This window comes from Platichthys flesus, chromosome 15 (genome assembly GCF_949316205.1).
Source record: "Platichthys flesus chromosome 15, fPlaFle2.1, whole genome shotgun sequence".
Lineage (NCBI taxonomy): Eukaryota > Metazoa > Chordata > Actinopteri > Pleuronectiformes > Pleuronectidae > Platichthys > Platichthys flesus.
Genome location: NC_084959.1, coordinates 20,495,281 through 20,510,073, shown reverse-complemented (window position 1 = coordinate 20,510,073; position 14,793 = coordinate 20,495,281). Strand labels below are relative to the sequence as shown.

At 43.5% G+C, this 14,793-nt stretch overlaps 1 protein-coding gene across 2 annotated transcripts in view; it reads left to right on the top strand.

Annotated features, from left to right (window-relative positions):
- The first annotated feature begins 5,897 nt into the window (after positions 1-5,897).
- mark4a (MAP/microtubule affinity-regulating kinase 4a) overlaps positions 5,898-14,793 on the top strand; it is a 28,176-nt gene continuing 19,280 nt past the window's right edge. For both annotated transcript variants that reach the window (XM_062406379.1, XM_062406380.1), the window contains exons 1-3: positions 5,898-6,597; positions 9,830-10,027; positions 11,127-11,180. In XM_062406379.1, coding sequence (XP_062262363.1) covers positions 6,544-6,597; positions 9,830-10,027; positions 11,127-11,180 — 306 coding nt within the window. In that variant the 5' untranslated portion in view covers positions 5,898-6,543. The remainder of the gene's footprint in view (positions 6,598-9,829; positions 10,028-11,126; positions 11,181-14,793) is intronic.

Below are 14,793 nucleotides of genomic sequence, written 5' to 3'. Positions count from 1 at the left end.
TTATAGGGTTTAGGCAGGCAAATGTTAAATCAATAATTTAAAGAATTATATTCTTTGACTACTCTTCTAGTGGTCAGCTGATGACATTGTATAGCCCTTATAATGGATCAATTGATGAATTTCCACATCAGAGGACTGGACATGTCTTTTCACATGTCTGTTGAGTTGGACAAAGGATTGTGTGATTCAACAGTAGAAGAGGAGGCTGTTCCAGGATTTTGTATGGAACGCTACAAATAAATGAGCCAGAATATCGATGGAAATACTGTATTGTCAGGAAGTTTTGCCTCACTGTGATGAAGAACCATGATTTTGAGCTCCTTTCTTTAAGGATGACAGTGTCCAGATTGACACTAATCTCAACATTTACTGAATTGTTACCTTCAACAAGGAGGTTATGTTGTCACCCCTCTCTGTTTGTTTGTTGGTTGTTTTGTATGCTTGTGAGCCAGGCTACACAAAGCAACTGAAAAGATTGGCATAAAACTTGGTGGTAAATTGTGGTATGGGTCAGGGAAGAACCCGTTACATTTTTGTGCTGATCTGGATCCAGGCAGTGCTGTGGACTGTACTGAGTGCCATTCTACTTTGTCGTGAGACTTGATCCCCCAGGGGATGAACCCTGCTGACCTTGGTGTTTCCCTGGTTTGTCTACAGGTGCAATTTAAATATATCAACAGCTTTTGTACACAGACTGTAGGAACAACTTTGGTAATCAAGGTTAAATAAATAAAAAAGCAGCTCAGCTTTGGCCTTGTTGATAACCTGGGCTACTCTTGAGGTTTGGTTGAAACCTATGTTGTAGCTGAAAAGTAAGTTGTATGACCTATATTTACATACATATACAACATGTACAAATAATTTATGACTTGAACTGTTTATGACCTGAAACCTGTAAGACCTTTTTTATCACTTATTTACTCCCCAAAGAACTCAATGTATGTCTGCTTATCTCCAAAGGAAACATATGTTAATCGGTTGTCTGTGTTTAGAGTCCTCTCTCAACATGCACCTCTCAGAACCTGTCTGAACTGGTTCTGAGAGAAAGCCTTAGTCCTCCTATAAGATCCTTGAATTTGACTGTCCTGCATCTTCACTCTGAGATCCCTTGTGACTCTCTGTGTTGATCCTTTCTGCAGAAAGCCCCTATTACATACACAAAGACAAATGTTGTGTTTCCAGCATCATGTATTTCCAGATTTCCATTACAGATGTTTCCACCAACAATAATTTCGGCTCATTTGGATGCAAAATGACTGATAACTGATGACGGTCAAGACAAATTATGACTCATGTATATGATAACTAAGTTGACACTTTTAATTTTCCTTATTTTCAATTATTCAATCGAAGATCTGTGATCCAATACAGTGAAAGTCAAAAAGTGTCATCCCATTGCACCCAACAGGGAATCATTGTTGAAATATTTTGGTCTGAACCAAAATGGTGGTTGGAGCAACGGTTATTGGGAAAGGTTACATCATATCATCATTACATCTCATAATTTGTCAGCTGCATATTCATGCTGCCTGTCTTCTGTTCTATTACATTACAAGGTTCTACTGGATTCACGTGCGGTGAATGAGGGTGTCACTGAAGGTCACTGTCATGTTCATGGAACCAGTTTGCCTAGTGACATGGAGCATTAACCTGCCTGAAGAAGCCATTAGAAGATGACAAACGGTGGGATGCACATAGTCAGCAACAATATGTGTATAAGCCATGACTTAGTGATATGATCTGTTGACACAAGACAAGTTGCGTCCGTGGATTGGATCCGTCCCTGTTGGTGAGTATGTGTCACTGCAGCCTTGCTCTTCTTGGCTGACGTGGTCTCTGCTGTTGTAGATCATCCATTTCAATGATTTTTAATCCCACCAATGTTTTTGAAGAGTGTTTTTTTCTGGGTTACCGAAGCTTTTCTGCGAGCTCCAACCAGTCTGACGACTCTCCTCGGACCTCTCTCATCAACACAGAACTGCTGCTCACTGGAGGTTTTTGGTTCTTCTCATCATTCTGAGTAAAATCTCCAGAGCCTGCGTGTGTGAAGATCCCAGGATATCAGCAGTTTCAGGAAAAACCCAAACAAGAACATCTGACATAATTGTATGAAATAAGCAGATCCTACTTTCTTTAAGTCAAATCTACAACGCTATAGATCCTTTAACTTTTCTTATCCTCTAGCGCCATCATTAGGACAAATTGTAAATCTTTCCAATGCTGCAAAACTAATGGCATTCTCAACAGCCTCAGCTTGAAATTGTTAACATGCTAAACTAACCTGGTGAACATTGTAAACGTTATACTAGCTCAACATCAGCAAGCTAGCCTTATCAGTCTGAGGCTGTCATTGGCACACTCCTGCTCATGTGGACTGTCTGTGATGACAGAAAGCACCGGTTGGAGCTGGACTACACCATCTAATCAGACAAGGTGGTGTTACTGCCTCTTAAACTAAAGGAAGTCTGGAGGAGGGTGTGAAGGGATCTGCCAGACAGACTGAGCAGAAGATAACAGTACTTATTAGAGGAGCAGTGGAAATGAGAGAGTAGGGATTCTTGGGAATGTGATGGGAGTGAACATGTAGAACACATAAAGGAAGACCAAGATGTATCTAAGGTCTATGAACATCAACAGAAGGCCTTCATGCACTGAAAACAAGAATGACTAGTGTGTCAATTCAATTATATTTGTATAGCACCAAATCACAATATACGTTATCTCAAGGAACTTTACAAGGTGGAGACCTTACAGCCCCACAGCTCCCACAACAAGCTGACACTGTGGACACTGTGGAGAGAGAAAAATCCTTTTTAACTGTTAGCCGGAACCTAAAGGAGAATTTGGCTGACAGCAGCTTAGACAGATGTCAGTTGTTGGGGTATTATCAGGTGTACACCTTCAGCCTCAGATCATCACATTAGAAGACCCCAAGATTGAGTTTACACAGTAAGGGCCTTTGGAGAGTCCATATCCGCTAAAGAACAACAATTCCTTGATTTGCCATTTAACTGGAGATCCACTCCAAACTTGAATGGGTTCTTCTTGGTTCATGTAGCACCTCTCCATAAAATGTCATGGAAATCAGACAAACAAAGAAATTGTCATGGAAAATCACACCTCTTCCTTAGTGGAGGTAATACAATATTACAAATTCAAAACTTCATCGTTCAGTGGGAACCAACCACCTATCACAGCAGCATCCCGAGGTATGGATATGTCCATTTCTCTTCTCTCTGCCAAATCCCAGACCTGACCCCCTTGAAGTCAAGCTTGGCCATTGTGAGTCCACACCAGGCAGAAATACTTTGACAGCGTGGAAACAAAAAGGTCAACGGAAATATCATAATGTCAGAGGTTGAAAAAGAGGGGATTGGCTACATGCAGTTTTCCGTGTTGAGAAGAGGATGGGTATAAAGCTCATGGAGGATGAAGGATGTTTGCTCTAAACTGATAAAGTTCCAATAATATCTTACATCCTATACTAATTTTAACATTTTCTCACGGTTTAAGTCATCTTCCAGTAGATTGAATTACAGAGATACTCTGTATTGGACACCTCTGTCTTTTTAAATAATTAGCTTCACCTTGTCAACCACAGTGCAGACTACACTCCTCTCTGTGCAGAGCAGTGCCTCCCCATCCACCGTGCGCACCGGATCCTATAAAGGCAAAAACACTGGGATGAAACAGAGACCAGCCGGTGAAACTCTGTACCTCGGCCATCTTTGGAGAGTTTATTATAATTTACGCACAAACCTGCGCTGCTAAAACCGGCAGTTGGCAGTGTTGTGTTGGACATGTCAGCACATCTCTGATGTGGCGCATCTCAACTGCGTCAAGTGACATGGGGACAGACGGATAAGACCGGAAGTATGAAGATTTGTTTTCAAAAATAAAACATTAATATTGGTGAAACTGGGGCGTTGATCCACTGTGATCCGATCTTCCATCCGGACGCTGATGCTTCGCCCCAATAGCCCAGTGCTCTCTTTTTCATGTAAAATATTTTGTTACCATGTGATTGTTGAACACCTTTCTGTTTTGCAATATGTAGTAACAAGAAAAAGAAAACGAAACTGAAATAAGACTGGGCAAATGCAACATAATTAATAATAATCATTTTTCCGCTGCTCTAGCAAAACCAGATTCAGTGTGAGTGGCCATCTGCCTCAAATGATTTGGGTGAGCAGATAAAAATGTGGAGGAGGGGAGAAGGGATGCAAGGATTGGCGTGATATGAGACCTGCGGTTTATTTTAATTTCAATATGAGCAGCAGCATTTTGAACAAGTTACAAACGAGTGATTAACTTTTTAACGTTTTACTAAGGCACGTATACAGTGTGTTTCCATAGTCCAGGCGGGAAAGAACAAAGGCATGTTTTAGCTTTTCTAGGTCAGGGAGAGATAGAACTGATTTAGTTTTGAATATAATTCATAGATGGAAGTAGCAGGATTTAATGATAGCATTGACATGTCTTTTTAAATCCATTTACCAATCAAATGTGACAACTAGATTTTTAGCAGTTTTTTTGGAATTAGTTGCTGTTTTGTTTGAGTTTAACTTAAGGATTTGGAAGACATCCATTCCTTAATGGAAATTACCCACTTTATTAGCTTAGTAGACAGGTAGATTTGGTGTCATCAGCATAGCAATTATATACAAAATGGCTGATCATCTTTCCTAATGGCAGAATGTACAGGGACAATAATAATACCAAGACTAGACCCTTGTTGCACCCCGCACATCAGTGAAGCTGAAGATGAGAAATGGTTTCCAGTAGAAAAAGAAAATCATCAGTCTGAGAGATAAGACTCGAACCATCTAAGGGCAGTTCTGGATAAACCAACACACTGTTTAAGTCTTTTAATGAGAATGTTTGGTTTGATGGTGTCAAATGTGGCACTGAGGCCAAGGAGCAATAAGACAATTACCAATTACCAGCATCAGCAGATGTCATAGATCATTTGTAATCTTAAGGGGTTGTTTGTGTAAGTCAGACTGGAATTTATTGAAAATGTTAATGATGTGACACAAAGCTAAAAGTTGGTTAGTACCACCTTTTCAAAAATTTGGGATAAGAACAAGGGTTATGAAATGGGCCTATAATTCTATGGGAGTGATTGATCAAGATTTATTTTTTCAGTAAGGGTTGAATACTGGCTTTCTTAAAATGATCAAGGACAAAACCAAAAGAAAGGGAGCGATTCATAATTTTGAGAGGCCAAGGTTAATAGTACCGGTTACTTCTTTTAGGAGTGAGGTGGGTAGGATGTCAAGAGGACTGGTAGAAGAACGCATGTGAGACACAGTATCAATGAGCTCAGCTGAGGAGCTTTTTATTCACTAGAAACTGGGCATTGGGACGTTTATCCATTTCACATTTGATTTTTAGGAGCTTTTGTTACTGATTGCATATTTTAAAGGATTATTGATGTCTCTTACTCCCAGTGTCCAGTGTTTGTTATTATTTAAATGTAATGCTTCATCCTCTGAGTAAGGTCATTGAATAAAAGTAAAGGACAAAAACAATACTAGTACTACTACTCAAAATAATAATAATTATTGATGATTATTCTCATTATTAATATTATTATTAGGATTTTAGTTGTGGTTGCTGCTGGAATTATTATTATTGTTATTTTAGAGGCACATGTTTATATATAAAAAGTGAGACCAACTCAGGCCACTGCAAGTAGACAACGAATAATTACCAATAATAACAATAATGATAATAAGATATGTTAATAAACATAACTGGTCAAAATAACTGAAAAGTAAAGATATGTGTGACATTTATTATATATTTATTACTGTCTCTATATTAAATGTTTCATATAGTTGAATGACGCCGTAGCCATTAGGGCTTTTACTTCCTAAGCACTGACCGGAAGTGCTGTGTCGGTGTCTTCTCTGTGGATGACGCTGGTGCGCATCTCACCGACCGGGACGCAGATCCGTGGACACCTCGGCCTTTTCCCCGCCGCACCGAGAGCCGCGTTTTCCCGGGAGCTGCAGCAGAGCGGAGCGTCTGGCCCTCGCTGCCGACGCGGGCTGGAGGCGGAGGCTGTTCGGTGGCTCAGTGTTATGACAGACGGAGATGACGGTCATCATCCTCATCCAGAAGCAGTCCTGTTTGTTTTGCATGGCGAAATGAGGCAGGGGGTGGAGAGACGCCACAGAGACGCTGGGCTCCGGCCAAACATCGCCGCATATTAGCGTTTTCTTCGATGCTCGGGACTTGCATTGCATCGCAGCTGCTGCGCCGCTGATCGTGTTTTCTGCAAAGTGCACAGTGGAAATGCAACTCTTCTGAGGACAGCACCCCCCCACCCCCCCTCCAGATGTCCGTTGCTGCTGCCATGACAGGCAGAGGTCTCCTCTCGACCGCGGCTCAGCCGGTAGGAGAAGAGGCGGATTGATTCGGGACGGTGGGTCTCATCTGCGGATGTTATTCTTGTGTGCGTGGAGCCTGCTGTAAATATCATCCGCGCACACGCGCCGTGATTGTCACTCAGGGACAGGGGAGAAAGAAAGCAACATGTCTTCTCGATCTGCATTACCGTCTGGAAACGACAGGAGCACCGGAGACCATGTAAGTGCAATTAAAGCCTATAGCCTGTATGTGTGTGCGTGAGCGCGCAAGAGATAAACCGTGCACGTCCCTCCTCATGTATGTGGCCTCTGGCGCCCGCTGGCTTTATTCACGGTACACGCCGGGGTCACAGATGCTGCTGTTCCTCCTCGTTAGGTGCAGGGACTGTGGACGTTGCGTCGGATGGATGCTTCAGCAGCACCACATCGTTCAGGATGTGCTAACCTTGAGTGTGTGCGCAGGGGAAGAGCCGAGGGCAGGCGAGCAGCCGGGGATCAGTGCACCCGCATGAGATAACACTCGCAGAAACCCCGAAAACCAGCCGTCACCTCTTATTCTAAGGCTGTAGAGAGCGTGATGTCACATTAGAGCTTCTCCCTACTGCTGCTGTGTGTGAGCGTGCGTGCGTGTGCGTGCGCCCCCCCCCCCCCTTTAGAAATTGGATGGGTGGGACGGGAGCACAGAAGGCCAAAATAAATGTATAGAGAATATCTGGGTTGTTCGCATGAGGCGAGGGGATTACTGCGTAAAATGATGTGCAGTCCGTTGCTGCGCAGCCTACCAAGCGCCCAACCCCAGAGCCAGTGGGTGTCAGACAGAGCCGTACATTGAGTACAGTGGAGAACAGAAGCGGCCTGCAGGAAAGACAGAAGCCAGGAGGATTTATTCATGTGAGGCTGAGAGAATAACTGAGTCAACTATCTATCTATCTATCTATCTATCTATCTATCTATCTATCTATCTATCTATCTAGATATCTATCTAGATATCTATCTTTCTATAGATCCATATCTCTTCATTAATGTGCATCAAAATGGTGACATGACTGATTGACGTTGCATTATGTCATTTCTCTGCCTTAAACGAGATTCCCCCCATCTGTTTGTTAGCAGAGCTTTCAGCACAGAGGGATGGTTAAGCCAGTAGATTTGTGTTTGTGTGTCTGTGTGTTTGTCTGAGTGTTTGTGTGTGTGGTCTACATATATTAATCATGTTGTGGGGACCCTAATCTCATTACAAAGTCACATTATGGGGACTTGTGTTCCTCATAATAATAATTGTTGCAGGGTAAGGTTAGGTCCAGGGTTAGTGTTAAGTAACTAGTAGTTCTATTTCAAACGTAGTCTGCAGGAAATTAATGCAAGTCAGTGCAATGTCCACACACGTCATGAACAAGAGAAAGTGTATGTGTGTGTGTGTGATGTGCATATGTGTGTGAGTATCTACGACGTGCATGATCGATTATGAATGCAGATCCGTTCCTTCCATGAGAATGCATCTGGATCCGCTGTCACCACTCCACAATCGAGCGATGATGACAGCTGAGTAAATTGACCGGCTGAACCATTGTGCTGCCGTGTTGGCACAGGTGAGGCCTCTCTCCAGCAGCGTACAGTCGGTGGACTCATGTACTCTGCTGCACGCTGCCAAAGCCTCCAACGCTCTTGTTTGGGACTCGCCGGTGAGTCGAGTGGACTGTGGAGAGAGTCCAAATTGGCTCAGAGGTGGGGCGTGAGAACAGGAGTTGGAGATTGGGAAGGAGGGAGTGTCTGAAGGTGGGGCGCAGGGCTGCGTGGTTGTGTTTGCATTTCTGAGTGTGTGTATGTGTGTAGGAAGCTGAGGGCAAAATGACATGCTGGGGGGATGGAAGTGCCATGCCTCAGGGCTTGGGACTGGCCAGGGACCACTGTGCCAGCATCTGCTCCCTGTTTCTGCTTTCCTCCATACATCCCTCTCTCCACTATTTGTTTTTCTCTCCTTCTTTTCTTCTCCCTGTCCATCAGACATCCTGGTTTCTCCATCTCCCGTTATTTTCCTCCCCCCACCATCTATCCTCTCTCTCTCCTCCTCTTCCCAGTTTTGTCACATGACAAGAAGCCGCTTCATACTGTAATACATCATGCTTTGTTTGTGTAAATGCATATTGTTGTCCTCCTTTTCTCTTCTGCTCTGTTTGTGTAAATGCATATTGTTGTCCTCCTTTTCTCTTCTGCTCTGCTTCCTGGCTGAAAATTAGCTCTGACTCCGTCGCCGCTGCACAACAATACTGTGAAGCACTGGGCTCCAGAATCGAGCGGCGTCGAGCAGCTTTCACAGGGCAGTGAAAGCTTCAGGGCTGCCTCATGTTGCAGTGAAAGCATCACCTTTATAGTCTGTCATACTGCATGAAGACATCCTCCAGCAGTCAAGTGGTCGAGCTCTGAAGACGATGATGCGGAACCCAAAATGGAAACATTATGTTCCAGTGTTCATGAGCTGGACAACAGCTGTTAACTAAGAAGTGAAGGGCATGTGTTCACTCAGCTCAGCATCCCTCCTGCCTGTTATAGTCCTAGGTTACTTTCTCCGTTTTCCAATAAATAGTATTGTATATGACACTGGGCTGCTTTCTGTCACTGTGTTTACCAGTGTGGTTTATGTCAGGGATGCACACACACTTGCAAGACCAGTCGCTGCTCAGTGAGTTCCACAAATGCAGCAGACACTGTAGCTGATTCAGACATACACTGAACTCCGGATAATGTCCAGACATTTTCCGGAGGGGCTGTAAGCGAAAATGCAAATGTCAGATTGAGAGACCCCCAAACATTCTCAGGAGTTTCTGCGGTTAGCCCCCTAGTAAATACTATTCAGAGTTTCCAAATGAGCCCATGTGAGAACATGGCAGGAGATCCTCCAGAGGATTCACCACCAGTGACTTGTCAATGACGTTTCGAACACAGGAAGGATTTGGAACAGGATGAAGGGCGGAAAAAGTGGTGCCATAAACGCAGAGGACCCTGAATAAGATGTCCAAAGAGCTTTTGGAGATAATGGTCCAAGCTGGTGTTGATGTGCTGTAAACAAACTCACATGATCTCAGCAGTGGAGGTAGCCTGAAGTGCCAGCCTCACCTGAACACTTTTCACTGACACAGGTCTGAGTGAAGAATCTCCTGCTGACTTGTTCATGTGCGAACGCAACCTCCAGAGAAAGGTCATGTGTGAAAACAGCATCTGTGAGCAGTGACACAGTGTGACATGAAGTTCCCTGGAACAATGTCCGACACTTCCACATTCATCAGTGTGCAGTGTGTATAACCAGCCAGCTGATACAGAAGGGGCTCGCCCACATGATTTAACCACTGCGGACCATCAGTGTTCCAAGTGTACAGGCAAGCCTCCTGGAGGTCCTTGGCCACTGCTGCTGCTGCTGCTCTCTTTAACCCCCCCTCTCTCCCTTTTTCTTCCAGCATGTGTCGCTGGGGGCCAGCCGCTCAGACAAGGCCACCAGTCAGTCCAGCCGCTCGCTGGGTGCCCGATGCAGGAACTCCATCGCCTCCTGCTCCGACGAGCAGCCGCACATCGGCAACTACCGTCTGCTCAAGACCATCGGCAAGGGAAACTTCGCCAAGGTCAAGCTGGCCCGCCACATTCTGACGGGCAAGGAGGTGAGTCACAGGGTACTCTTGGGGTCCAGGGTGAGAGGAGGGAAAGAAGGGATGGACTAGGAGGTGCTGAATGATAAACAGATGTTTGTTGGGTGAGAGAAGGCAAGAATCAGCTGATGTCATTGGTGTCCTCAGGAAGTAATTATTATCTTACCTCCTCTAAAATTTCTCCGTTCAAATTTTCTCTGTTCAAATTTCTACCGTAACTTTCAATAGAAGACATTTTTGTCCATTGACCAGTTACTTACAGACAACTTTAAAAAGCTGAATACAAAATGATAACACAAATACATACCACTTTCTAATAAGTGAACGTAATGAAAGGTTCATAGATTATAACTAATAGATTTTTTAAAGCGATTTAAGGAAGCCTTATAGATCAGTTATAAGCCATTAAGAACAACTTTTGGAAAGCCACACTGTAAAAGATTTCTTTGACTGATGCACCATATTACCACTTACCTTCCTAATGGATTAATCAAATTTGGTACACCACATATAAAGGATTAAAGGAAGTTACAACCTCCCTGGAAATCCTTTATTTGCTGTTATTTAGAGCTTATATCTGTTCTATAAGGCATTCATTCATTATGTTACGTTTACTGTCTTTGTAGTCATAAATTCCAGAATAAACCCCTTTTATAAAAGGTGCCTTCGCTGACAGTGATACACAAAAATGATTATTATGTGTATTATTTTGAGCCAGTATTATTTCAGTCCATGTCTCCATGATGCCCGAAACACTTTGAAACCAGTTTTTCTATTGTTTTTCTGAAATTGGCAGTGAACCATCATTAGCCTGGGTTAGTGGTGCCAATGCAAGTCAGTGGGGATTAAAACCCACTCAAAATGGCTTTACTACAGCTTGTTGAAATAACTGTATACACGGCCCTCAGCCCACGTTCACCTGCTCTGGTAAACAATTGAATAATCTCTTCTAAGCTACATTTATCTTCATTTTTGGATGCTGAGAAATGATTGTTGGATGTGGATCAGTGACATCAGTGGGGCAGGCTTCTGAGCATCGTGCAGGGAGGGGATTCTAAGCAAATGATGAGGTTGATGTGTTCATCTGAAACTTGGTCGATGTCTCTTCCAGGTTGCAATAAAAATCATTGACAAAACTCAGTTGAACCCAACCAGCCTACAAAAGGTGAGTTCTTCCTCTTTACACTGACTGATTGTTTATGGTGGAATATGCGCATAATGTCTTCAGGTTCAAAATTAAACACACTCCACACTTTTTAACAGCATCTGCCTTCATCAACAGCAGCAATGCATCAAAAACGCGGTTGATTAGGTTATGTTGATGTAATTCACCCGAGTACTGATTTGCCATGGGGGATTTGTAGAGGTTAAGGTTTATCCTCCGCTGTTTCCCCTCAGAGGGGGCAGGAAGGAGAGAGTGGCTCATGGAGAGGGGGCAAATTGGATGTGATGCTGTTTGGCAGGTGCTAGGGATTGGATGGGCGCATGAGGAGACCCCTGCACCGGAGATCATCTCTCGTCTCTCTGGGGTAATCGCCGCCCTGAGAGGGGGTTGACTCATGTCGGAAGCTGTGGTCCCCTAACCTATTCAGTTTTTTGTGTGTTAATATTTTTCCGAACCACACCTTACTTTAGATAACAAAGATGCTATTGTAATTTCTTTGTGTTCAATGTTTGGTTAAGAGGTGTCTTTGGAAAAGCTTGTGTATAGTGTGTCACAAGGAGAGCTTTTGATTGCCTGGCTTCTTTTTTCCTGCTGGTCAGCAGGTTGAGTGTTGAGCCTGAATAGTGGGGTTGGCTGTGCGTGAAGGTCAGAGAAAGGCGAATCAGTGGACTCTTCACAAACTTTCAAGGGAAACCTCTGAGTGGTGCCCTCACACACTAGACTCAGATGCAGAAGCGGGAATTGTGAGCCGTGTCCATTTGTAGGACGCGGTCTACCCAGCCATTTAGGCTTCCTCCTTTGTTGGCTGTGTAGACTGCGATTGTTGAACATAAATGTTCTTGAGAGGCTTTCCATGATCAGTATCACCAGCTTGTCCCCCCTTCTTGCCTTGCCTTGTTGCACAGCAGTGTAGCTGAAGTTGAACATGACGAGAACGATAACATGTGCACTATTAGTCGTTCAGTTGAATTGAAGCCTGATACTCGCTTCCCTGCCCCATTACCTCTTTGAAAAAAAAAGGGTTGTTACTGAAACGCAATGAATACTGGGATAGGTGAGACTGGGAAGGATCCAGGAGACCGAGTTTCACTGGGATTGATGGATGCCTTTGAAATGGGACAACCCAGCAACACAGTCGTGCCACTGTGACTCAATCGGTCTTTAAACCTCCGATGGTTGCAGCAGCAAAATTGAGAGCTGGAGAATAGATGTGTAGATATCCAGACAACATGGCTGCATTGAGGTTTGATCACATGCTCACTTGTCTCACATCTTAGCTCCCAACTATAGGAATCCAAATCTTTCCTGCTCTGTCATGTGCCTCATGCAGCTGGATCACACAGGTGGACATCTAAGCTGCGATGAAGGAATACATGTGAATACAAGCTTAGAGACACGAAGGGTGCGGACAGTTTAGTCAACCCATACTTTCTGGTAATGCTGCTTATATGTACACATCCGGGCCAAAGAGTCTGCCCTCCCTCCCTCTTATCTCTTTCTACCTCGCTTGGCCTGCCTGAGCTCCTCTGCCTGCGGGCGAGAAGTGAACAGACCAGAAGAATCAAATCAGGGATGAAATAATTGTGCTTTATATGTGCGTAGTGTGCGTGTGATTCTGTTTGACTGGAAGACGTCTGTATGTCCTGTTACATATGGTAGAAACATCAGTGTTTCTCCCCATGACGTGAAATATAGAATGAAATTAGCCGAGGATTTCTGGACCTCTTGAAAGAATATTGCTAAGATCCCTTACCTTATGTGGCCACTGGAATTATTGTGTGCCCCATAATCATTTCTATTTTTCATTTGGCTTCATTGGACGAAAGATTGTTGATATCTTACCAAAAAAAATTATCTTTCTGATAATATTTGAGCTCCTTTTTGTTACTAATCTTTTGCTAAATCTCTCTATTGACAATGCAGTGGTTGCAGGGACCGTGAGTAGTTGTGCTATTATCAAGGCTTTAGTCCATAAATGCAGGTTCCAATTGTTTTATTTTTCCCACAGTTGTCCGTTGCCATTTTGATCTCTGGCTTCCTGTAATCCTGATACTTTGACTCATCATACTGCCCCTGCTGATACCATGTCAGAGAATTGATTTTATTTACCTCACCTAGCCTGAATAATCAGATGCTCTTGTAGGAACTGTAAACTCAACTCATGCCATGTTCCTGTCTGAGGCTTCTCCTGGACCGGACTAGATGCTCTGAAAGACGATGGTGAAACATTTTAGAAGAGGGGCGAAGGATTGGCCACTGATCGGAGAGAATTCTCTACAATTGGCTGCTGATGATAGCAGGCTTCTTTACATACCCGTGGGCTAGTGAAAATCCTTAGTACTGAAGACATGAAATAGCCTATATTAGCATAATCTAGGGGGTGATGTATGTAGAGGGGGGAAAGGAAAGAGGGAGATGTATTGTATAGCGGTGGATACAAGAGGGAGAGGAAGGAAGGAAACCTCGAGAAAAAAAATCTAACCTCAAGAAGGAAGATTTTTGTGAGAGGAAAGACAGCTGAAAGCAAAATATGTGTCCGAAATGAGGTTTTGTCACATTATGTTGTCCAAGATGAAATTTACGTTTTAAAGCAATTTGTTTCCATCTGCTAGATTTTTGAATAAAGCCAGGAACCTTTTTGCCACAGCGTGTGTGCCTGCTTGATTGTCATTTATTTTTATTTTATTTGCGGTCATTAACAATGACCGGGTCGAACATGTGGCCGAGGGATCGTGTGTTGTTTTGACAGATCCGGCCACTCTGCTCTATCGGGACAATAAGGAAATTAATGAAAGGCCAGGAAGATGAGATTGAGCACTACATTACCCAAGATTCCTTCTAACACAGCTGGAGAGGCAGGGAAAGAGCCCGGTCTTAATACCTTGGTTGCTATGGCAACAGTGACGTTGGGGCGCTGCTAGAGGAGAAGACTGCTGGAGCAGTTGAATGAAGGAGGAGGGAATAGGGGGAGACACGTCGGAAAATAGGAGAGGGGGAGGATTGAGAAAAGAGGATAGAAAAGCTTATCGCACCATCATTTTTTTTTCCCGATAGAGTTGATGACATGGAGGAGAGTCTTTGGTTTTCAGCGATGGCCTTATACCAATGGAGTGTACTGTTATTTTACATGAAAGGGGAGCTGGCTCACAATTGATCCCCTGCTCTGCCCGGACAAATTGTACAAATGTGTCCCCCAGAGTAAACATATCACACGCAGTTAGACATGTTTGGACAGACTGGAAGTTGGTTCTGTTTTTCACAGGTTTGTGTGTGGGCCATTTCTCTGTGTGTGAGGACTAAGGAGGTTTTATTGGTTGTTGTCACCCTCGCAGATTTTCATTTGGATGAATATAAGACACATGAAGTGATACTGTACTTTTCTGGACAGAAGTATGAATTCTGCTTTAACTGGTCAGCCTCCAGTTTGTTAAGTCTTTTTGCACATAAGTGTGCTAATAAAAGCATAGATTTCCTTCACTTATCTATCTTAACTAATCTAATCTCAAGAATATTTTTACTGTATTTGTACTCCTATTACATTGTTGTACTTAAAATATACAGTATCATTATCAATAATTTATTCTTGCCAAAACCTGGTATTTACTATACCAAC